Raw genomic sequence first — 24,676 nt, forward strand, 5'->3', positions numbered from 1 at the left:
AGGCTGGCTCTTAGGCACTGGTGGAATGAAGCATTATGACATCACAATCTCAGCTCTGGAATGCTGCTACTCTGGGTTTCTGCCTGGTACTAGTGACCTGGATTGACCACTGTGAGAACGGGCTACTGAAAGAAATCGACAAAATAGAGCAGGAAAAAAAAATTATTTACAATGTCCAATGTGACACGGACAAGAGGACATGGACTGAAGCTAAGGGGGGACAAGTCCAGGACAAATATCAGGAAGTTCTGCTTCACGCAACGAGTGGTGGACACCTGGAATGCTCTCCCAGAGGAGGTTATTGCGGAATCGACCGTTCTAGGATTTAAAAGCAAACTAGATGCACATCTCCTTACGAGAGGCATAGAGGAATATGGGTGACTAAAATTACGCCAGGTGTACACCTGGCTGGGCCTCCACGTGTGCGGATCGCCGGACTTGATGGACCGAAGGTCTGATCCGGAGATGGCAGTTCGTATGTTCTTATGCATATGCCATTTTTCATTGCAGTATTAAAGCAGTTTGCAATAAAGCAGTTCTTAGTGTGATGTGGTGCAGATTTATAACGGAAAAATAAATTTAAAGGAAAAGAATATGGCCCGGATTCTCTAACCAGCGCCGTTGTCGATGGCCACCTTAAAAGCACTGGTTTGAGAATCATGCCTCCGGCCAAGGTTTTTCCTGGCCTACATTTCCGGCGCCTACCTGTGATTTGAATCTACACCACTTCTGGCATTAGCCACGCCTACACTGGCGATAGGCACCACAGAGCACCTACAGAGGAACGATTCCGGCCACAATTTTTTAGGCACGGTTAGGCGCCTCGAAAATCTGAAAAACGTCATTTTAAACAGCATTCTTCACTCAGCTTGGGCGCCTACCGACGCCTAAAATGTTGGCACCGTTGTCGGTGGCCGCTTTAAAAACAGCTGTCAATTGTGTGTCAATCACAGACCAGCGTCAGTTAGAGAGTTGCGCCTACCCTATGTAGAACAGGGTTTTCCTGGCACCTGCCTGTGATGTGAATCGCACTTCCATAGGTGCTTTGCAGTGTCCAACGCCACTTCTAGCGTTAGCCACACCTACAGTGGCATTAGACGTCACAAAGCATCTATAGAGTGGCGATTACGGTGCCGATTTTTTTAGGAGCCTTGAAAATCAGTGAAAAACATTGTTAAAACCGGCGCCGTTTAGAGAATCTGGGCCTATGTGTCTCCTGATGTGGCTGTCCGTATTTATGTGATACCCAAGTGTCTCAAATAAACGGCTGTTTAAAATTACAATTGCCCTAATTTGCATATGGGTTGCCCTATTTATATTTTGCAAGGTCACAGTTCAAAGGTTTTTTGCCACTGTTAATTTCTTTCTAATTCACATGAACTGAAGATGGTACAGGACAATCGATTTTCACTGGGCTAAATTTTATTTTTGCTTAAAAGAACAAAATAAAATGTTGAATATTAATCTGTAGGTGAGTTAAAGAGGCCAGGTTGAGCAGAAGCGGCTGATCCATTGTTGAGTTTTCCCTATTGTGTACAGATAGCTACAGTCTATTTTTTTGTTTTGGGCGGGGGGGGGGAGTGGAATGGTAACTTCAGGCACAGAATGGGACAAAATCAAGCCTGAATCAGTTGCTTCTGGTTTTGCCTTGACACGCCACCTAAATGTCTTCCACAGCAGCTTTGATCTTTCTAGAGTCCTAGGAGGGTTTGATCAGTGAACTTGTGCTGTATGTATTGATTTCTAATTAGAGACATTTGTTTTTCCTGAGCAGCCCTGGCAAAAAAAGAAAAACAACTGATTCTCACACTGATCATTTTCAAATGTTTGTGTCTGTCTGTCTGTATGTGTATGTGTGTCTGTGTGTATCTGTCTGTATGTGATCGTTTTCAAATGTTTGTGTGTGTGATCATTTTCAAATGTTTGTGTGTCTGTCTGTGTGTATCCGTCTGTGTGTGTGATCATTTTCAAATGTTTGTGTGTGTGTCTGTTTGTGTGTGTGTGTCTGTGTGTATCTGTCTGTATGTGATCGTTTTCAAATGTTTGTGTGTGTCTGTCTGTATGTGTGATCATTTTCAAATGTTTGTGTGTGTGTCTGTGTGTATCCGTCTGTCTATGTGTGATCATTTTCAAATGTTTGTGTGTCTATCTATGTCTGTGTGTATCCATCTGTGTGTGTGATCATTTTCAAATGTTTGTGTGTCTGTCTGTGTGTATCCGTCTGTGTGTGTGATCATTTTCAATGTTTGTGTGTATCCATCTGTGTGTGTGATCGTTTTCAAATGTTTGTGTGTGTGTCTGTTTGTGTGTGTCTGTCTGTGTGTATCCATCTGTGTGTGTGATCGTTTTCAAATGTTTGTGTGTGTGTCTGTTTGTGTGTGACTGTCTGTGTGTATCCATCTGTGTGTGTGATCGTTTTCAAATGTTTGTGTGTATCCGTCTGTGTGTGTGATCATTTTCAAATGTTTGTGTGTGTGTCTGTTTGTGTGTGTGTGTCTGTGTGTATCTGTCTGTATGTGATCGTTTTCAAATGTTTGTGTGTGTCTGTCTGTATGTGTGATCATTTTCAAATGTTTGTGTGTGTGTCTGTGTGTATCCGTCTGTCTATGTGTGATTGTTTTCAAATATTTGTGTGTCTGTCTGTGTCTGTGTGTATCCGTCTGTGTGTATGATCATTTTCAAATGTTTGTGTGTATCCGTCTGTGTGTGTGATTGTTTTCAAATGTTTGTGTGTCTGTCTGTGTCTGTGTGTATCCGTCTGTGTGTGTGATTGTTTTCAAATGTTTGTGTGTCTGTCTGTGTCTGTGTGTATCCGTCTGTGTGTGTGATTGTTTTCAAATGTTTGTATGTGTGTGTCCTCCAAAGATTTACAGCCTAATCGACTTTGCTCAGATAAGCAACCGTACCTATCCGAAATGATTTTATAATGAAAATAAAAACCACTTTGAATCTGAAATGTTCTCTCTTTAATGTTACCACTAGATAGCACTACCATCTGAGAAAATGGCAGGCCAGTGCCTAGAAATAGATTATTTAATATACGCCAAGCAATACAAACCTTCGGGAGGGAATATTTAGGCAGCTTCATCTGTGCAAAAGACTCTCTTCTGTATGATACGTAGTAATGAGGCCTCCCTCCTGAAGTTAACTGCAATATCAAAAAAATTGCTTTTATCACGACGATGATTATTAGAAAGATCATTTATACAGCTAAAGACCTTTAAGGTACCGGAGCATGAAGCACACGTGTGGATTTGAAGGAAATTAAAGTTGTAAACAAATTAGAAACACACATTAAGAAGAATTACCAAAAAATTGTTAAACTTGTCACAGACCTGCAATTTTATTATGCTGAACATAGTAACATAGTAGATGACGGCAGATAAAGACCCGAATGGTCCATCCATTCTGCCCAATAGATGGATTTCATAAAGTCTTTAGGAATTAGGAATGAAAGGTGGCGTAATAATTGGATATGTTTCCTGATGGCAGGGCTGGTGTTATTTAAAACCAAAAATGACCACCAATATAATAGAGAACTAATCCAAAACAATTCGAAGGAGCTTTTGCCTCCCGACGAGAACAACACCAGCGCCTGAAATACTACTAATAATAATGATGGGATTTTGGAACGGGCTCAATCCACCTTTCGATTCGCATTTAGCCCAAGGCAAGTGTGTATTGATGTCTAGCACCAGACCGGTAAGGTCTAAATAAACACTAACATCCCTAAATTTCAAGGAAATATGATACAAATAAATATATAACGCTGAGTGTAAATTCAAAGCGGGAGGAAAGAGCGGAAAAGAGCAAAATGCAAGCATAAATATCAATATAACATGTGGCTCAGATTCCATTATTGGTCCTAAGAAAGTTAAGTGCTTAAAGTTTGGTGCCTATTGCATGACAATTAGAGAATGACGTGGGGACAAATTTTTTCCCGTCCCCGCGGGAACTCATTTTCCCGTCCCATCCCAGCGAGTTCTTTTCCTTTGCCTGCCTCATTCCTACAAGCTCCGTCCTCATCTGCACAAGCCTCAAATACTTTAAAATCATAAGTAACAACATTCTAGAGCTCAGACTGTGATGTCATAATGCCTCATTCCACCAATGCCTAAGCTCCGTCCTCATCTGCACAAGCCTCAAACATTTTAAAATCCTAAGTAGCAACATTCTAGAGCTCAGATTATGATGTCATAATGCCTCTTTCCACCAATGCCTAAGCTCCGTCCTCATCTGCACAAGCCTCAAACACTTTAACATCCTAAATAGCAACATTCTAGAGCTCAGACTGTGATGTCATAATGCCTCATTCCACCAATGCCTAAGCTTCGTCCTCATCTGCACAAGTCTCGAACACTTTAAAATCATAAGCATTCGAGGCTTGTGCGGTTAAGGCAGAGCTTACAGGAATGGGGCAGGGACAGCGACACTACTCGCGGGGACGGGACGGGGAAAACTGAGTTCCTGCGGGGTTTGGGACAAATTTGTCCCTGTGTCATTCTCTAATGTCAATCACACTTAGGCATCCATTACAGAATTGTGTGTAGCGGTGCTTAAATTAAAACTTAGGCACCTGTAATATAGGCCAGGGTTTAAAGGCCTACATCAGGGGTCTCCAAAGTCCATCCTTGAGGGCCGAATCCAGTCGGGTTTTCAGGATTTCCCCAATGAATATGCATTGAAAGCAGTGCGTGCACATAGATCTCATGCATATTCATTGGGGAAATCCTGAAAACCCGACTGGATTCGGCCCTCAAGGAGGGACTTTGGAGACCCCTGGCCTACGCTATAGGTGGCTAAGTTCTTTAGACCAGTGTTCTTCAACTTTTTTACACCTATGGACTGGCGGAAATAAAATAATTATTTTGTGGACCGACACCGGTCCACGGACCGGCAGTTGAAGAATACTGGGCTAAGTCGTGGGCCAGACCCTGTCCATCTCCGCCCAATCTCTGCCCCAGACCCCTCCCCCATAATAGTACTAATTGTAACACTATTTTTTTCCATTCATTTTTCATATATACACACAATATAATCTTATTAACAACACATAATGGTTAACCACAGAATTAAACTACACAAAGCACACTCTATGCTTCTCAACATTCATTCCTACCAGAACACAGATAACCCCTATGCAAATTCGGGATCAAAAACTAAAAGTACTAATATCACTAGTAATAAAACCCTAAGCGCGCATGCACACTCCTGTGTGATCCGTGCTCTGTAGCTCCGTGGCTTCGCATGCGCAGTAGAAAGAGTCAGCGGTAGTTTCTTCTGCGCATGCAGAGGCACCTGAAGCAGGGACGCACGGAGGCGACTCCCCCTCCCGCCCTCACACTGTCTAACACAGTGAGGCCTGTGGTCTGGCCGGCTCCCTTACAGTCCCTTGCCAAAGTTATTTTTAAGTTCAAAGCCACTGCTGCGGCTCCTCTCATGAGCAGCACCTGCGTCGGAAGCCTCTCTAATGTCACGTCAGAGAGAAGGCTTTCGACACAGGCGCGGATCATGAGAGGAGCCATGGCAGCAGCTTTAAACTCAAAAATAACTTCGGCAAGGGACTGTAAGGGAGCCAGCCAGAAACAAACAGAAGTTCCCTCCCTGCTGCACAGGGAAATGGAGGGGGAGGGAATGCTGCTGCACAGGGAAGTGGGGGGGGGGGAAATGCTGCTGCTGCAGCACAGGGAAATGGAGGGGGAGGGAATGCTGCTGCTGCTGCACAGGGAAGTGTGGGGGGGAGGGAATGCTGCTGCTGCTGCTGCACAGGGAAGTGGGGTGGGGAGGGAAATGCTGCTGGTGAGAAAAGGGGGCGGGGGGGGGGTAAAAATGGGTTTGGAGCTGGGGCTGAAAATAGGGGACATGTGAGGGAAGGAGGCTTTACTAGCACCCGTTAATGTAACGGGCTTAAACACTAGTATATAAATGAAATCCTAAGATTCAAGACACTGCATGCAGTAAAACCCCAGAGAAACAGATACAAATGCATTTCTTCCTGAACAGTGCAAAATACAGACAGCAGATGTAAATGATCAAAATTGACACAATTCAATCACTAAATTTATAAATCTAGGCAAATGGATGTCAGATCTCAGTTTATAAGGATAACTTTTAAGCTTCTAAATCCAGTTTGGCCCATATTTAGGAGGTCAGAAAGAAGGCTTCTAGTTCAGACACAGGACGCCCGTAGAAGCCGCTGCCCGCGGCTTTGTGCACTGCAGCAGTGAAGAAGAGGGAACTGGCCCGAAGATTGTCTCGGGCCCAATGCACGTGCCAGCCCTGCGGACCGGCAGGAAATTTCTGCGAACCAGCGGTTGAAGAACACTGCTTTAGAGAATCACACCTAGCGACACCTAAGTCTTTCTCCGCCCCTAAACACGCCTACTTTTGTGTTAGGCAAAGCTATGCGCCTAACTTTTGTAGAATTGCGAGCTTGTTAAACTCCTTATTGAAGCCAATTTACTAATTACTAATTTACGTTTTTGTCCCATGAACACTTGCCGTCAGCATTGAATTTGTTCTGCTAGGCATTTTTCTTTCATCTACTCATTCAAGTCTCTTTCCTTCCCTCTTGTTCTGTCCCCTCCCCCATCCTAAATGTTGTATCCTTTTCCATTTTTCCCTTTGTATCCAACATTGCCCAATAGTGTCATTATTGTTTGTCACCCCCACCTTCCCCTTTTTTATTATATCAAATGCAATAAACTTGAAACTTAATTAAGTTAGACGCCTATTTATTTAGGCTTCTATCCTTAGGCGCCTTTTATAGAATTTCCCAGATAAGGCCCGGGGCAGAAGCTATGGAGGGGCCCCAAAGCTTGCTTGCACTTTGAACTTAAGCAGATTTGGAGCTCCCTGTGACATGAGAGTCCTGGGCATCTGCCCTGTTTGCCCACCCCTGACACCAGCCTTGCCTGAAAGTGTTATTCCTAGAATTCTGAGGGAAATGGCAATTTGTGGCTGGGGGAAGAGGGGTTATGGTGTCCTCATTTTATTTGGGGGAAGGGGGGCATATAAAGTATTGTTTCCTTTGATGTGATTATAATGCAAATGACTTTTCTAATTTGTTTACAAATAACGTAATCTATCTATATATATAAAATCGGAGGTATGTATGTGTGTATGTATGTATGTGTGTTTGTGTATATGTGCCGCGATCACGCAATAACAGCTTGACCGATTTGAACGAAACTTGGTATGCAGATCCCTCACTACCTGGGGTGATATGTTCTGGGGGTCTCGCGGCCCACCTGCACACGTGGGCGGAGCTACAACCTGAAAATCAGATTTCACCCATTCATGTCAATGGCAAAAATGTAAAAAGCTGCCAACGAAACAACGGCTTGCCCGATTTGAACTAAACTTGGTATGCAGATCCCTCACTACCTGGGGTGATATGTTCTGGGGGTCTCGCGGCCCTCCTGCACATGTGGGCGGAGCTACAAACAGAAAATCAGATTTCACCCATTCATGTCAATGGCAAAAATGTAAAAATCTGCCAACGCAAAAACGGCTTGCCCGATTTGAACGAAACTTGCAACACATCTTCCTTTTCAGTTTAAGAGCTTGCAAATTCCAGTGAGACTTGCATTCTCTATCACAATCAACAAATCACAGGGACAGACTATTACATACTGTGGAGTGGATTTAAGATCCCCCTGTTTTTCCCATGGTCAACTCTATGTTGCTTGCTCAAGGGTGGGTTCACCCAAGAATTTATATGTTCTTGCTCCTGGAGTTGAAACTAAAAATGTTGTTTATAATCAAGTTTTGTGTTAGTTGTATTGCATTCATTTTGTCAAATATTTCACATTATAATTTGAATATTGTACTTTTTATAAAGCTGTAAAAAAATAATTTCATTCACTACTATAAAGTATCTTTATTTGAATCCATTTACAGTGTTATTGCTATAATTAAATACCCGTGCAACGCCGGGGCATCAGCTAGTAGGAAATAATTTCAAGGTTTACTGTACGTCCACTCTTGTCAAATCTGAAATTTCAAGGTTTAATATAAAATGTAGCCTGATGCAAGCAAAACTATTTTCTGTCAATGCTTTGTTTCAGACTTGACAACAGCGCGCTTACAGAAAGCAGTTTTGCACGGTTCAGTCTACATTTTGCAAAGATATCTGGATCATTCCTAAGCTTCTGGATATATAATAAAAATCATTTCTAAATTACTGTGTCTTAAAGGATCACATCGACTAATGAGACATGATAAAAATTGTTCATACAATATGGGAAAATAAAGTTAATCCATAAATTATAACCAGAATAAAAAGTTCCCATATGGTATATAATTAATGGTTACACAATGTTATCAACAAGTAATACATAGCAGGGTTCTTTTACCAAGGTGCACTAATGAAGTTAGCACATGCTAAGGCTTTGATAAATTCACCACTTAGGGGCCATTTTACTAAAGATGGCATCCACTAATTATGACACAAGTACACAATCAAGGCCTGATTCTCTAAAGTATGCTGATCTCAGTGTCCAAAGAAGCAGCCACCGATCACTTGTCAATCACCCATTGGCGGCCTTTAGAGAATTGCGCCTTTTTTCCTAACAGATGCCATAAATGTAGGCCAACATTTTCCAAGCCTGCGTTTTAAGGCGTCTGTCTCATGCATTCAGAGACACATAGGAATGCCCAAATCCACTTCCGGTGGAAACCACGCCCACACCGACATGCCTAGACACCTCCATCGGTATGAGTCAGACACCTATATTGACGGCGTCCTTCGCGGCATGGATTTTTTTTAAACATGAGTCACGAATGGCTGGTGAGACAGCGGTAGGATGTCTACCGTCACATACAGTTGGGACTCCGTTTATAGAATCATCCCCCAATAGGAGGCACTTCGCGTAATTCTATAAAATGCCTCCGAGTTAGGCGCAGCTGACAGAATCGCACGTAGCACCTGCCCACGTGAGTAACCTTTAGGTGAAACCATCTGTGCAAATGAAAACCAAGGGCTCCTTTTACAAAGGCACGCGACTTTTCATCACGCGTTAACCTCCGCGCTGGCCAAACACTACCACCTGCTCAAGAGGAGGCGGTAGCGGCTAGCGCGGCCGGCGGTTTTAACGCGCGCTATTACACGCGTTAAACCGCTAGCGCGGCTTGATAAAAGGAGGCCAAAATGTTTGAACTACAAACATCCAGCATTATTTGGGCTGTCTGTTTCATCACAATAAAGATATTCTAAAGGAATAGGTAAACTTTTTTTTTTTTTTATTACTGGTTGAACAGTGCCGGCCATTTCAAGTGACAGTCTGCCGTTCCCCCCTCTATTTCTCATAAATCTCTAACCCATTTCTAATTCTACCTTTAGAGAGTAAAATCCGAGCCGAGAGTCCGCAGGGCTTTAAAGGCATTTCATGTTGATTTCTCTGAGACAAATTGAAAGAAAGAAATTGGCATTGTCCTCAGGGACGGGTTGTCATTCCGTCACTTGCTTGGCCTGTTCAGCGTGAGGCACCTCTGCAATTTCTTTTTTTGCGCTAATACAGACAGCTGCCGTCTACCTCTGAAACAGCTCAGGCTTGCTCAGAACTGTTATTGGGGTCAACAGCTTCTGAAGCGGCAACCTTTAAAGATGGGAGGGGAAGGTCCGGATCCCCAGCCATTACCCGGCGCTTGTTCTAGTCTTTAGCCTTATAAGATTAGTTCTGGAAAGGGAAAGAGGGATGGCTTTTCAGAAAAGGCCTCTGAGCCATAGCGTGCGGGAAAGTATTGGAGCAACATGACTGATTGTAATCTGGCACGCGTGCCTCTGTTGAGAGGTCATTTCTTTAATGGAACTCATCGCACAAACTTATAGAGCAGGGGTGTCCAATGTCGGTCCTCGAGGGCCGCAGTCCAGTCGGGTTTTCAAGATTTCCCCAATGAATATTCATGAGATCTATTTGCATGCACTGCTTTCATTGTATGCTAATAGATCTCATGCATATTCATTGGGGAAATCCTGAAAACCCGACTGGATTGCGGCCCTCGAGGACCGACATTGGACACCCCTGTTATAGAGGCTTCTTAACTACGTTCTATCTCTTCCCTGGGCATCCTACCTCTGTATACAAACTCTATTGATGCAAACTTAGAAAACACCCAAGAATGACCAACTGGTGTGCTAAACTCGACTCTTTAAGTACTATATATCAACCTAAGAGGTTCTAACTCTAATTGACATTTGTAAATTGTATCCTGTTTGTTTACACCAGGGGTAGGAAACCCCGGTCCTCGAGAGCCATATTCCAGTCGGGTTTTCAGGATTTCCCCAATGAATATGCATTGAAAGCAGTGCATGTAAATAAATCTCATGCATATTCATTGGGGAGATCCATTTCCTGATGGCGATCTGCACGGGGCAGGAGCGTAGGAAGATCGCTCCTGCCCCGAAAGCCCTCTAGACCACCAGGTAAGGCCGGGAAGGCGGCAGGGAGGTGGGGGTGGGTCAGAGCCGGATAATCGCGGTTTTTCGGCATTCGCGGTCCGGCTCTGCCCGTATCCCCCGCGAATGACGAGGGAGAAGTGTATTTTGGTTTATTTGGCCAGTGGCTGGAATAAAGCTATTTTTGTTTTGCCATTTCTGACTTGAACTCTTTTACCTTGCATGCTCTTGAGGCAGATATCGTGCCTGAATTAAGACCTGAAGGATCCCTTGGTAGTAAGGGACACGCTGGATCTGAGGTTTTGGTCACGTTCCCATGTGCTCACTGCGCCTTACAGGAGCGCGGGTGTGACAACAGTCCATCCAGTCTGCCCAATAGCCACGCACATTATACATTCATGGTTAAATTGTCTTTTTTTTTTCTTTAATATTTCTGGGCCATAGACCGTAGAAGTCCGCCCCGCACCATCTTTAGGTTCCCGTTACCAGAGTTGCTGTCGAAACTCACTCCAGCCCATCCTAACCATCCTGTTTGCAGGATACAGACCATGAAGTGTACCCAGCACTGTCCTCATGCTTCAAATCACTGGAGCTTCCATCGAAGCCCTCCCCAGCCCATCCTAAACCGAATCACTATATGCGGGTTACAGACTGTGCAAGTTTGCCCAGTTTTATAACATTTATTTTCTAATTAGAGATTCTCTGGGTTCATCCCACACTCTTTTGAGTTCTGTCACAGTTTTCTTCTCGACCACCTCCCTCAGGTGTGCTAACGGCTATTATAAACGGCTAATACACAAGAGGAAGAAAGGGGCCTGAGCAAGCCCTTACATAGGTCTTTCCCGTGGGCTAAGGCCATTTCTGTATCAACAGGAAAATGGCCGATTTTCCATTAGTGTGCGTCTCTTAACAAAAACTGACACCTATTGCTGAGGATATTCACCACAACTGGATTAGCGGGTGTGAGCCCTGGTACCCAAATATGGGCGCAGGAATCTACGAATGGCAATCAGCCCAGAGGAACGTTTATAGAATAGCGCAGAATGCTGCTTTTTTGCTGGTGAACAAACAAAAACTGCAGACAATGTACACGATGCAGGCAAAAATGTATTATCCCAAAATAAAATGCAGTAATATAAAAACCTTATTACCAACCCAAGGGACCCAACACGGTCCGTGTTTCGGACAAACACCTTCATCAGGGGTCCTAATAAATAAAATACAATACTGAAATAATATAAACAATATTAGCAATATTTAAAAACCCCTCCCCCTGCAGTCCATTGGAGAGATCAATCTGCCTGCTTTTAAATATCAGCAGCAGTGGAGATCAACTGCTTTTACACCTAAGCAGCAACGAGACCAGCCACAACCACCGAGAGCACACAGACCCGATCCTACCAAGAGAGTGAACTCTTCCCCCCATGTAATCCGCTAAGAAGATCGACTGTCGGCTCCGGGCGGCTTTCCCGCAGAGGAGAGAATCCTGCATTCACCGTGGGCCTCATCTGGGGCAGCCTCCTTGGAGCGGCTGGGGCACGGGCAGTGTGTCTGGGAGGGAATGCATGGATGGGAGAACATCTCAGGGGAGGAGACATAGGCATCCTGGGACTGTCGGCCAAGTCTCTTCCCTGAAGAAGCCCTTTCTGGAAACGTCAATCGCTCCTCCTACACTTACTTGCTCCACTTCATCACTTCATCATGCTTCTATTCCTTTCTCTCCTCTCTTCTACCTTCCAAAGTATTTAGATCAATGCTGTCTTGTTAAAATGTTTATTTTATTTTTATTTTTCCTCTAACTCTACTTTTCACTTCTCTATTACCCTCCAGGTACTTTAGTTAGATTGTGAGCCTTCGGGACAGTAAGGGAATTTTTCAAGTACCTTTCTTATTTCTAATCTTAATGTATATTTTCTATAAACCGCTTAGAACCTAACGGATGTAGCGGTATATAAGAAATAAATTACATTACATTACATATTATTTCAGTATTGTATAATAAATTTTTGCCTGCATCGTGTACATTGTCTGCAGTTTTTGTTTGTTCACCTGCTTCGCTGTTTATTCTGCAGATCTGGTTGGATTGCTTTTTTGCTGGTGCCAGTTTTTGAGCGCTTTTTACTGAACCCGCATAGGTGTGTTATATGCATAAAAACACGGTAAACCCCCCGCAAATTTGCGGTTCGCAAATTGCAGATTCAGTAATTGGCGGTATTTTCCGACCGCCTCTTCCTGGTGCTAAAGTCATGGTTACACCAATCTGGAAGTACCAGGAAGAGGCGGTCGGAAAATGTGCCCGGCTTCGTAAGTACAATTTAAGCTCCCGCCGGCGCCCCAGCTGCCCTTTCCTGCCTTCGATCAGCTGAAAAACCGTATTCGCGGTTTTTTTGAAATTCGCAGGTGTTCCTGGAACGGAACTCCGCGAATTTCAGGGGAGTACTGTATAGTGGTCACTTTGCTGCACCACAGTGTACGCTTAACGATGAAAATGCTGACTTTTCTGTCTGCGGGTGCCCAGTACGAAGGTCATCCTTCACATACTGTACACAGGAAAAAACATTCTGGCCAGATTCTGTAAACTACACCACAAAGAGACAGGAGATACTACCTTCTCAAGACAGCAACGCAAAGAAAACAGCGAAGGTGACCAATTTCTTTATTATATTTATTGAGATTCAACACGACCGTGTTTCGGCCAAAAAGGCATGCTTCAGGAGTCTGATTTTCAATGTGTAAATAAATATCGAAGGATATGACCTTTATCTGCAAGGTTCCTGATAACGAATGTGCATGCGCACCCTTCCAAAATGAGTGTGTCATAAGAACATAAGAAGTTGCCTCCACTGGGTCAGACCGAGGTCCATCTCGCCCAGCGGTCCGCTCCCGCGGCGGCCCATCAGGTCTGCGACCTGTGAAGTGGTTTCTGACCACTTCTATAACCTACCTCAAGTTCTATCTGTACCCCTCTATCCCTTTATCCTCCAGGAACCTATCCAAACCCTTCTTGAATCCCTGTACAGAGTTCTGGCCTATCACTTCCTCCGGAAGCGCGTTCCATGTGTCCACCACCCTCTGGGTAAAAAAGAATTTTCTAGCATTTGTTCTAAACCTGTCCCCTTTCAATTTCTCCGAGTGACCCCTAGTGCTTGTGGCTCCTCTCAGTTTGAAGAATCTGTCCTTATTTACTCTCTCTATGCCCTTAAGGATTTTGAAGGTTTCTATCATGTCCCCTCTAAGTCTCCTCTTCTCCAGGGAGAACAGCCCCAGCATTTTTAACCTGTCAGCGTATGGAAAATTTTCCATACCTTTTATCAGCTTAGTCGCCCTCCTCTGCACTCCCTCGAGTACCGCCATGTCCTTCTTGAGGTCCTTCTTGTCAACAAATGATTGAGCAAAGAAAACTCACCATTTTTCCCATCCATTCAATAAATATAATAAAGAAATTGAGTACCTCCTAGGGCAGGGGTGGGCAACTCCGATCCTCGAGGGCCTGAATCCAGTAGGGTTTTCAGGATTTCCCCAATGAATATGCATTGAAAGCAGTGCATGCAAATAGATCTCCTGCATATTCATTGGGGAAATCCTGAAAACCCGACTGGATTCCGGCCTTCGAGGACCAAAGTTGCCCACCCCTGACCTAAGGTCACCTTCGCTGTTTTCTTTGCAGTCAGATTCTAAATCGGTAGGCGCCTAGAAAAAAGGCACCGGATGTGTGCTTAGGTGCCATTTTCAGAATTGTGTCTAACGATGCCTGTCGAAAAACTAGGTGCAGGCAATGTAGGCCAGGGATTTACTGGCCTACATTGTAGGCAGCTGAGTTCTTTAGAGAATTGTGTCTAACGGCGCCTATAGTAGCATAGTAAATGACGACAGAGAAAGACCTGAACGGTCCGTCCAGTCTGCCCATTAGTCATACCCATTAAAAATACATGATTAAATGAACTTGTCTCTTCTTTGATATTTCTGGGTCACAGACTGTAAAGTCTACATGGTATTGTCCTAAGTTCCAACTGCTGAAGTAGCCATTGTGACATCACTGCTGAGGTTGGCTCTTAGGCATTGGTGGAATGAAGCTTTATGACATCACAATCTCAGCTCTGGAATGTTGCTACTCTTTGGGTTTCTGCCAGGTAATATAGTAAATGACAGCAGATAAAGGCCTGAACGGTCCATCCAGTCTTCCCATTAGTCATATCCATTAAAAATACATGATTAAATGAACTTATCTCTTCTTTGATATTTCTGGGTCACAGACTGTAAAGTCTACATGGTATTGTCCTAGGTTCTAAATGCTGAAATGGCCATCCATGTTTACTCCAGCCTATCCAACCATCCCGTTGGGATGGGGCGTAACAGGGCGGGGCTATTGGTGGAACAGGTCGGGGCTGAGGGGGCAGAACGGAATGGGGATGGGGCGTAACTGGGCGGGGCTATTGGTGGAACAGGGCGGGCTGAGGGGGGCAGAACGGAATGGGGATGGGGCGGAACAGGGCGGGGCTATTGGTGGAACAGGTCGGGGCTGAGGGGGCAGAACGGAATGGGGATGGGGCGTAACTGGGCGGGGCTATTGGTGGAACAGGGCGGGCTGAGGGGGGCAGAACGGAATGGGGATGGGGGGGAACAGGGGGGGGCTATTGGTGGAACAGGTCGGGGCTGAGGGGGCAGAACGGAATGGGGATGGGGCGTAACTGGGCGGGGCTATTGGTGGAACAGGGCGGGCTGAGGGGGGCAGAACGGAATGGGGATGGGGCGTAACTGGGTGGGGCTATTGGTGGAACAGGGCGGGCTGAGGGGGGCAGAACGGAATGGGGATGGGGCGGAACAGGGCGGGGCTATTGGTGGAACAGGGCGGGGCTGAGGGGGCAGAACGGAATGGGGTTGGGGGACAGAACAGGGCAGGGCCATGGGTGGTACAGGGTGGAGCTGGGTGGGCAGAACAGGGCAGGGCCACCCACCCTCTCTTTTTGAGGACAAAATCCGGCAACCCTATACATGGCTCAGGAATTTAAAAAAAAAACAGAGAAATAAATGTGGAACAAACGTGCAGAAGTGGACTTCCATACCTGAACAAACACATAATCATCCTGGACGATCAGAGAGTTGGGGTCAATGTACCCTGGAAAGGGACGACTTCTCCCGGCTTCGCTGCAGTTCTGCATCCGGCAGGTTATATACTGGGCATCTGTAACAAGAAAAACAAAGATATCCGATAGCGACATGAAACATCCTGTTAGAACACTCCGATTGCCTTAATTCCTCTATGCTTCTTATTTCTATCATTTATTACCTACGGGACCCTTTTGCTAAGCTGCGTTAAATGCTATTGCACACCACACCTTTTACAAAACCGTCGCACGTTTTTTAGCGCCGGCCTCGGCGGTAACAGCTCCGACGCTCATAGGAATTCTATGAGTGTCGGAAAAATGGCATAATACAAGATGCACTACAGTGTTCTTAGTTCATTTTGGCATCTGTGAATGTTAAAAGAGAAGTCCTTAGGCCACTATTCAGATGGTTTGGGGAAATCCACTGCTTATTCCTCGGATAAGCAGCATAAAGTCTGTTTTACTACTTGGGACCTAGCTAGATATTTGGGACCTGGGTTGGCCCCTGTTGGAAACAGGATACTGGGCTTGGTGGACCTTTGGACTGTCCCAGTATGGCAACTTTTATGTTCTTATGTGAGCCAAGTATAGGACAATCAAGCCATTGTGACATCACTGATGAGGCACTAGTGGAATGAGGCATTATGACATCACAATCTCAGCTCTGGAATGTTGCTACTCTTTGGGTTTCTGCTTGGTACGTGGGACCTGGGTTGGCCACTGTTGGAACCAGGATACTGGGCTTGATGGACCTTTGGACTGTCCCAGTATGGCAACTCTTATGTTCTTATGTGAGCCAAGTATAGGACAATCAAGCCATCTGATGAGCAGTGTTCCCTCTAAGCGGGCGGGTGTTGTGAGCAAACTTTTTTCACCGTGAGCCAAAAATATCGGGCGCCAGCAAGTTATGAGCCAACTCGCCCGATTCTCCTCTCGCCGCCCTGCCATCTGCCGTACGCCTCTTCCGATCGTGCGCTGTGACGAGAAACGTGTGCGCTGCGATGTAATATTTTGTGCGCCAGCGCACGCCAGCGCAGCTTAGCGGGAACACTGGTTCAAATGGTTTTATTTATTTCCCCAAATTTATTTTTGTTATATGCATTGAAAATATTTGATATTGCGTTTAAATCAAAATCTCAATAAACTTGAAACGAGTGCCCGTGAGATTGTGGGAGGGTTAAATACTCAAAACTTAGAAGTTTTTGCTACGCCAGCTTTCTGGTATCTTTACATACAGTGGCGTACCTAGCATATGTAACATCCGGGGCCCATCATTTTTTGGCACCCCCCCCCATCTGTAAGAAAAACATGATTTTTAGTAACAAACCACACGTCACACATGAGTACCTAGGAAAAGGCAGCATCTTACATATTGCAGTGAGCAGTACATCAATACACCCATTGTAAAACTAAACAAGCCAGACCAGCACAGATCAATCCTACACCGTCAATCCTAACAGAAAACCATGTCTTTCGAACACACAGAACACAGAAAACACCTTCGCCTAGTAAGGAATATGTAATCACAAACTAACCCCTCCCTCTTTTACAAAACTGTAGTGTGGATTTTAGCTACGGAGGTAACAGCTCTGATGCTCATAAAATTCTGAGCATCAGAGCTGCTACCGCTAAAAACGCTTCACAGTTTTGTAAAAGGGGGGGATAAAATAAAAATACATAGACAAAGGTTAAATTGAACCAGCAAGAAGCTGGACTCTGCATACAATGCTTCACAGAAACAGTGACACATGTCTCCTAAAGCAATAAATAAATAGAAATTTTTTTCTACCTTTGTCTTCTGTGGTTTCTCCTTTCCTCATCTTCTTGTAACTCTCTTCCTTCCATTCACTGTCTGCCGTCTCTCTTCCCCTATATGGCATCTTCTCTCCTTCTATGCCCCTTCCAGAAACTGTATGCCTCCCCCTTCCATCTCTCCTTTCACCCCATTGGTCTGGCATCTCTCTCCTCGCCTTCCCTCTCCCACACCTCTCCTCATAGTCTGGTATCTCCCCTTCCCTGATTCTCTGGCATCTCTCTCCTTTCCTTTTCTTCCATCTTTCATTCCCCCTCCATGCTCTCACATCTCCCCCTTCCTTTTCCCTTAGACTGGCATACCTTCGTCCTATGCTCCAAGCCCTGGCATCTCCTTTAATTCCCTCCCTCATCTTCCTTCTCCCTCCAGCTGGGTACCGCAACACTCTTCCCTGCAGCTCTGCACTTCCCCACAATTGCCATGCTTCGGTTCCTCTTCTTCCTTCCCTCCCCCCCCCCCCCCCCCGCGGGACCCTGCGGCACCATCAACTCTTACTCCCTCTAATGTCGGCCCTGCAGCTCCAGACTTCCTCGCACCTTCTCCCCTCCCCCTTTGGATCGCTATTATTTTAAATGTTATAGCCGCGGAGCTGTATCCATCAGTGGAGATGTCTAACCTCGGCCTGCCCCGGAACTCTTACTGCAGGAGCCGCCCGTCTAGGCAGGAACAGGAAGTCACTGTTGCAGTAAGAGTTCCGGGGCAGGCCGAGGTTAGACATCTCCACTGATGGATACATCTCCGCGGCTATAACATTTAAAATAATAGCGATCCAAAGGGGGAGGGGAGAAGGTGCGAGGAAGTCTGGAGCTGCAGGGCCGACATTAGAGGGAGTAAGAGTTGATGGTGCCGCAGGGTCCCGCGGGGGGGGGGGGGGGGGAAGGAAGGAAGGAAGAAGAGGAACCGAAGCATGGCAATTGTGGGGAAGTGCAATCCCCCCAATGCGTCCCCTTACCTTACCTCCCCTTACCTTTGCGACGCGTGTGTGCGCTGTGAAGAGAAACTTTGCGCTGCGATGTAATATTTTGTGCGCGCGCGCAGGCCAACGCACCTTAGCGGGAACACTGCTGATGAGGCACTAGTGGAATGTGGCATTATGACATCACAATCTCAGCTCTGGAATGTTGTTACTCTTTGGGGTTCTGCCTGGTACTTGGGACCTGGTTGGCTACTGCTGGAAACAGGATACTGGCTTGGTGGACCTTCGGTCTGTCCCAGTATGTTCTTATATGAGCCAAGTATAGGACAATCAAGCCATTGTGACATCACTGATGAGGCACTAGTGGGATGAGGCATTATGACATCACAATCTCAGCTCTGGAATGTTGTTACTCTTTGGGGTTCTGCCTGGTACTTGGGACCTGGTTGGCTACTGCTGGAAACAGGATACTGGGCTTGGTGGACCTTCGGTCTGTCCCAGTATGTTCTTATATGAGCCAAGTATAGGACAATCAAGCCATTGTGACATCACTGATGAGGCACTAGTGGAATGAGGCATTATGACATCACAATCTCAGCTCTGGAATGTTGTTACTCTTTGGGGTTCTGCCTGGTACTTGGGACCTGGTTGGCTACTGCTGGAAACAGGATACTGGGCTTGGTGGACCTTCGGTCTGTCCCAGTATGTTCTTATATGAGCCAAGTATAGGACAATCAAGCCATTGTGACATCACTGATGAGGCACTAGTGGAATGAGGCATTATGACATCACAATCTCAGCTCTGGAATGTTGCTATTCTTTGGATTTCTGCCTGGTACGTGGGACCTGGGTTGGCCACTGTTGGAACCAGGATACTGGGCTTGATGGACCTTTGGACTGTCCATGAGTATGGCAACTCTTATGTTCTTAGTATTTATTTACTTTTGGGAGGGAAAGTGTCAGAGGCAGAGAATGGGCATGGAAGCGCTATACAAAATCATGATAAACTTTATTTTGATATTGACGCAGTTGCTTTGTGATAACCACTGAAATAGCACTGTGATATCATAGCTCTGTTTTGGACGTCGATTGTAATGATGATTGTACGAAATGAAGAACTATAAACAACTGGTGTGCGCCGGTTGTTGAGGCAGAAAAAGCGGAAATCTTGGCATAGCAATGGAAGCTTAATGAATCTAAGTGTGTCCTGAGCGATGCTCTGATACAATAACATATTCCCCTCTGGAGTTTCATCTGTAATGGGAAGAACATGGGGGGTTATTATGCCATTAAACCAGTGGTCTCAAACTTGCGGCCCGGGGGCCACATGCGGCCCGCCAGGTACTATTTTGAGGCCCTCTGAATGTTTATCATAATCACAAAAGTAAAATAAAACCGTTTCTTGATCCTATGTCACTTTAGCTATAAATGACAATATTATTATTAAGACTTAGCCAAAAGGAAAGATTTATAAACTACAAAGAGTTTTACCTCATGCAAAATTGTAATTTCTTTAATAAGACATTAACTATTTTTTCTGCGGCCCTCCAAGTACCTACAAATCCAAAATGTGGCCCTACAAAGGGTTTGAGTTTGAGACCACTGCATTAAACCTACTGTGAAAATGAATCAAATATAATTTTTTCAGTTTGTCGATTGTATTGTCTCACACACCCCTCCCCCTTTTACAAAGCTGCAGTGGCAGCTGCCGTGCGGCAGACGTTCCGACGCCCATTAAATCCCTACGGGCCTCAAAGCGATTGTTGCTGCAGCAGCCGCTGCCATGGCTTTGTAAACGAGGCCCTTCGTTTATAAAACGCTGGTTTTATTTTTGGTCTGTCCACCAGCAAGGTGCCATCCTGGATTTCAAATGACAACACGGGCAGTCCCCGGGTTAAGGACGAGTTCTTAAGTTGAATTTGTATGTAACTCGGATCCTGTACAGTCCACAGTCTATAAAAACATTAAACATTAAAGAAACAGTTCTCAAAACAGAAATAGAAAGAAAAGATAGGAGGTTTACACTTACTTATGCTCTTCATCCGTCCCACTGTTCCCTTTCCACCACCACATCCAACTGTTCTCACTCTCAACTCTCTTTTCCCCATGCATCTGCACCTCATGCCTCCCCCTCCCTATGCCCAACAATTCACCTCTTTCTTCAGTTCCCCGTGTGCACTGTCTCTCTTTCCCTTCTCAGTCAGACACCCATGCCCAACAATTCTCCCTTTCTAATCCCTCCCCCACCTCAGCGTCTCTATCCCTCACTCCCTCCAAAATTTCCTCCCTCCCTACCAAATTCATGCTCCCTCCCTTCCTTGTGTGTCCCAATGTGACCCTACTTCTCCCTTCCTGTGCCAACGCGCCCTTTCCTCCCTTCCTGTCCAAATGCGACCCTGCTCCTCCCTTCCGTGTCCCAACGCACCCCTCGACACCTTTCCCTCCATTCTGCGTCCCATATTGTGCCTACCGTGGGAGTTTACCTCCTCTGGCTGGCTCCCTCCTCCCGTTCTCTTTGCATAGCCGCAGCCATGGTTCCTGTATGCGGCTGACACAGCAGTCTGTCCTTTCATGCCTGCCGCATAATTCCTCTGGCCAGCTCTCGCCTCTCAGAGGCATTTCTGTTCGTAAAGCTGTGGCCACTGGTTCCTGCATGAGGCCCTTGGCTGACTTGGAAGGCTTCTGGGTCAGCCGCGAGCCTCGTACAGGAACCAGCAGTTGCGGCTTCGCGAACAGAAGTGCCTTTGAGAGGAAAGAGCCGGCCAGAGGAAGTAAACACACACGGGAGGCACGAAGGGTCAGGCGGCCATGTGAGCCGTGAGCCACGGCTTTGCAAAGAGAACTGCGATGGGAGGAGGTAAACACCTGTGGGAGGTGGCAATTACCGAGAGACCTATTCTACTATAGACAAATTGAAAGCTATATTTTAAAGAATCATTAAAGAATTAGTTACTGCTGAACAATCAAATTTAGAGAGTGCCTTGATGAAAGAAAGTGGGAGGGGTAGTATCACCAGGTTATACGATGCGCAATTGGAGCATCTCCATCCACCTTTGAAATATAGGCGGCGTTGGGAAGAGATCATTGGTAAATGTTATACTGATAAAGAATGGATTAAAATAATGCATTCCCTGCTTTATGGCACTATAGCAAGTCATATGATAGCAAATGGTTAGAAGATGTTTTTCTGCTGGTACTACACTCCGGAACGATTGTGGGGTATGTATGGTAAAGAATCATGTGTAGAAGTGGGCGCCTTTGAACATATATGGTAGTATTGTGTCAAAGCAAAGGCTTATTTGGATAAAGTGCATTAAGATTCCTAAGACTATGGGGTGCTGCCTAATGAATATAGGTCCAGATAATCTCCCACTTAAGCAGCGAAAATGGATACATCTGATAATGACAGCAGGTCGACTTATTATGACATCTGCTTGGAAAGAACCAGATCTTCCGGCATTTCGAGTATTGTTGACTAAAGTTCAACAGATACAACAAATGTCGAAATTGACCGCTCTCCGGAGAAATCAAATACATAGCTATAATATAATTTGGGGAGAATATGAAACTTGGATTAGCCTCCAAAATGATACTACTTTAGCTAACATGAATCTTCTGCACACATCCTTCCACTGGGGGGAGGGGGGGGGGAGAAGGGAGGGTATGTTTAGAGAAGTTGTATAAGAAATTTGATTTTTTTTCTATTTTGATATTATGAAATGAGATTTATAATGAATTAATGTACTAATGCATGATTGGAAATGGAAGACAATGTTTTCTTTTTTAAAATGTATTTAAATGATTAATAAAGTTTTTGAAAAAAAAACAAAACCAACAAACAGAACAGAGGGAAAAGCGAGGGGCACGTTGGGACATGGAATGGAGGAGGAGGGTTGTGTTTGGGCAGGAAGGGAGGAAGAAGGGGCGAGTTGATACAGGAAGGGAGAGGCAGGACCCCCGGTTTGTTAGTACGAGTTTGACGTAATTCGAGCGTTCGTAAACCGAGGACTGCCTGTATATTAATCTGTAATTCCGCACCTGGGCAGCGTGTGTTCACCCTTTTTAGCCTGTTTGTCTGTCTCTTTCATGTTAATGTAAGCGCTGCATGCGTCTGGTGGCGCTATAGAAATGATTAGTAGTAGTAATAAGTAGTATACAGCTAGCATGCTGCAGTTACCACCATCCGAACTGGTTAGTGCATCAATTACACAGAGCCTTTAGCGCCCCCTAGATTGGAGGGGGTAAATGCTCCTGCATTAATTTTTTTTTTAAATGGCCGTGCGCTAATATTAACATCAGTACCTGGTCAGAGATTCAAGAAGTGGAAAAATGCCTTTTTACAGCTGTGCTGGAAATGGACTTAGCACACAGGGAAGTCCTGCCAAACCCATTTATTAGAGCAGCCTAGTAAAAAGGTCCCTCAAGCTGGAATTATAGCTTGGTATAAAAAGCTCCCTCTGAGTTGAAGAATCAAGGTAGCACTCTGCAAGGTTTCATGCTAAGCGTATTTCAGGTTCCTTCTCTAGCGTTCTGGTTTATTAACAAGGGATTAATGAGCAATCAGAATCACAGAATGTAAATCAGTTGAAGAATGTTGCCTTTTAGAATATATAATGCCCTATAATGCCTGGCTAGTAAAGACCCATTCTGAATGTGTAAGTTACTTTCATCGCCCAGATAGATAGATGGATAGATTAGACAGACCAGTGTCTCGCAAACTTTTTGAAGCGACTGCACCCTAAACTCGGGGCCGCGTCTGGAGGGCCCTGACGTCAATGTGATGATGTCACGAGCATGTGTGATGTCATCACAGCGATGCCCGTGCATGCATGGAGGCCCTCCAGAAGGGGCCCTGAGCTTGCTATAACTATGGCATTGGGGGTGAGAGGTGCCTCTCATCCTCTCCAGCATCTCGAGGCACACCCGGAATCTCGCCGCGGCACAGTTTGCGATACACTGAGGCCCTGTTTTACTAAGGTGCGCTAACCGGTTAGCACGCGCTAATTGAATTAGCATGCACTAAACACTAACGCATGCATGGTAGTCTATAGACGCGCTAGCATTTAGTGCAATATAATTTGATTAGCGCGCGCTAATCAATTAGCGTACCTTAGTAAAAGAAGGGGTGAGATAGATAGATAGACACATATACAGTAACTCCAGCTTTAACCCTTTCAGGACCAAGGGACATATTTGTCCCATAACTTTAAAATCCTATAAATTTTGATTGGGATAGTCTACAGTTCTAAATTTGATATGTACGGATTCCATAGGATACTGCCTTTATGTAAACAAACTGGTTCCGACATTCATTCATTAGCGTCGTTGCCAGATTGACGAGAAGATTCACTTGCCACACTGTCCATAAGCCAGAAGTATGATTTAAAAAAAAAATAATAATATTTCACAAAAAAAATCAATTTTTTGGCATCTGCAAGCCCTTTTTACCATAAAAATGTCGTCAAAACCACAAAAATTGGCCTACGATCCTTATGGTCCTGAAAGGGTTAAAAAAGCTTCATTGACTTCCTATGTGGCAAACAATTATTTTTTATCATTATTTTTATACTATATAACACAATTTTTATTCCTGGACAGCAAGTGTAATTTATTATTTCTCATGCCTAAAAAGTATAGAAAATGTCTGTTATTTCCATAAAATGTTAATTTGTGACCAGGATAGTCAAATTTTGCAGTGGTTAAAGCTACAGCCTCAGCACCCTGAGGTTGTGGGTTCAAATCCCACGCTGCTCCTTGTGACCATGGGCAAATCACTTAATCCCCCCATTGCCCCAGGTACATTAGATAGATGGCGAGACCGCCAGAACAGACAGGGAAAAATGCTTGAGTACCTGAATAAATTCATGTAAACCGTTCTGAGCTCCTCTGGGAGAACGGTATAGAAAATTGGATAAATAAAAAAAAATAAATGAAAATAAAACGTGAAAATGTTGAATTTTCATCTTTTCATTTATATAATTCATAAAAAGCAACATATGAATCACAATTAACATGTACTTATATTGAAGTTCTACAAAGTTGTCCACAGAAGATTTAGAAGTGAGTAGTTTTTCGAGATTTGTGATTATATTGCAAGTCACTTTAATGAATCAGCCCCCAGATGTAGTCTCCCATTGTGTTCTCATTATATTGTCCTTGGTAGCATCATTTGAAGTCCAATATATCCTGGTCCTCTGAGTATGCTCCCATGTTCTCCTTGAATGTCTCAAGATGAGCATCAAGGACACAGAGACATCCTACAGTCCAACTTACTGTAATTCTTCACCAGATTCTCAACCAACTCCACGTGATTGCCCAGGAAGCTCTGAACCACTGCAACAGAGCTGTTCTAAGCCACTTTCTCCTTCCTAGTTAGCTTCTTGGAAACTTCTTCCACTTCAGGATCTTCTTTATCTGTGGTCTGACGAAGACACCAGCTTTAA

General features: G+C 44.8%; 1 protein-coding gene across 1 annotated transcript in view; it reads right to left on the reverse strand.

Moving 5' to 3' along the window:
• Positions 1 to 17,345, reverse strand: part of LOC117359849 (VPS10 domain-containing receptor SorCS1-like) — a 304,368-nt gene extending 287,023 nt beyond the window's left edge. Inside the window, exons 1-3 of the mRNA XM_033943225.1 lie at positions 17,294 to 17,345; positions 15,463 to 15,581; positions 3,059 to 3,148 (exon numbers count right to left, since the gene is read on the reverse strand). Coding sequence (XP_033799116.1) covers positions 3,059 to 3,148; positions 15,463 to 15,581; positions 17,294 to 17,324 — 240 coding nt within the window. The 5' untranslated portion in view covers positions 17,325 to 17,345. The remainder of the gene's footprint in view (positions 1 to 3,058; positions 3,149 to 15,462; positions 15,582 to 17,293) is intronic.
• Positions 17,346 to 24,676: the final 7,331 nt, after the last annotated feature.

Source organism: Geotrypetes seraphini, chromosome 4, assembly GCF_902459505.1.
Source record: "Geotrypetes seraphini chromosome 4, aGeoSer1.1, whole genome shotgun sequence".
NCBI lineage: Eukaryota > Metazoa > Chordata > Amphibia > Gymnophiona > Dermophiidae > Geotrypetes > Geotrypetes seraphini.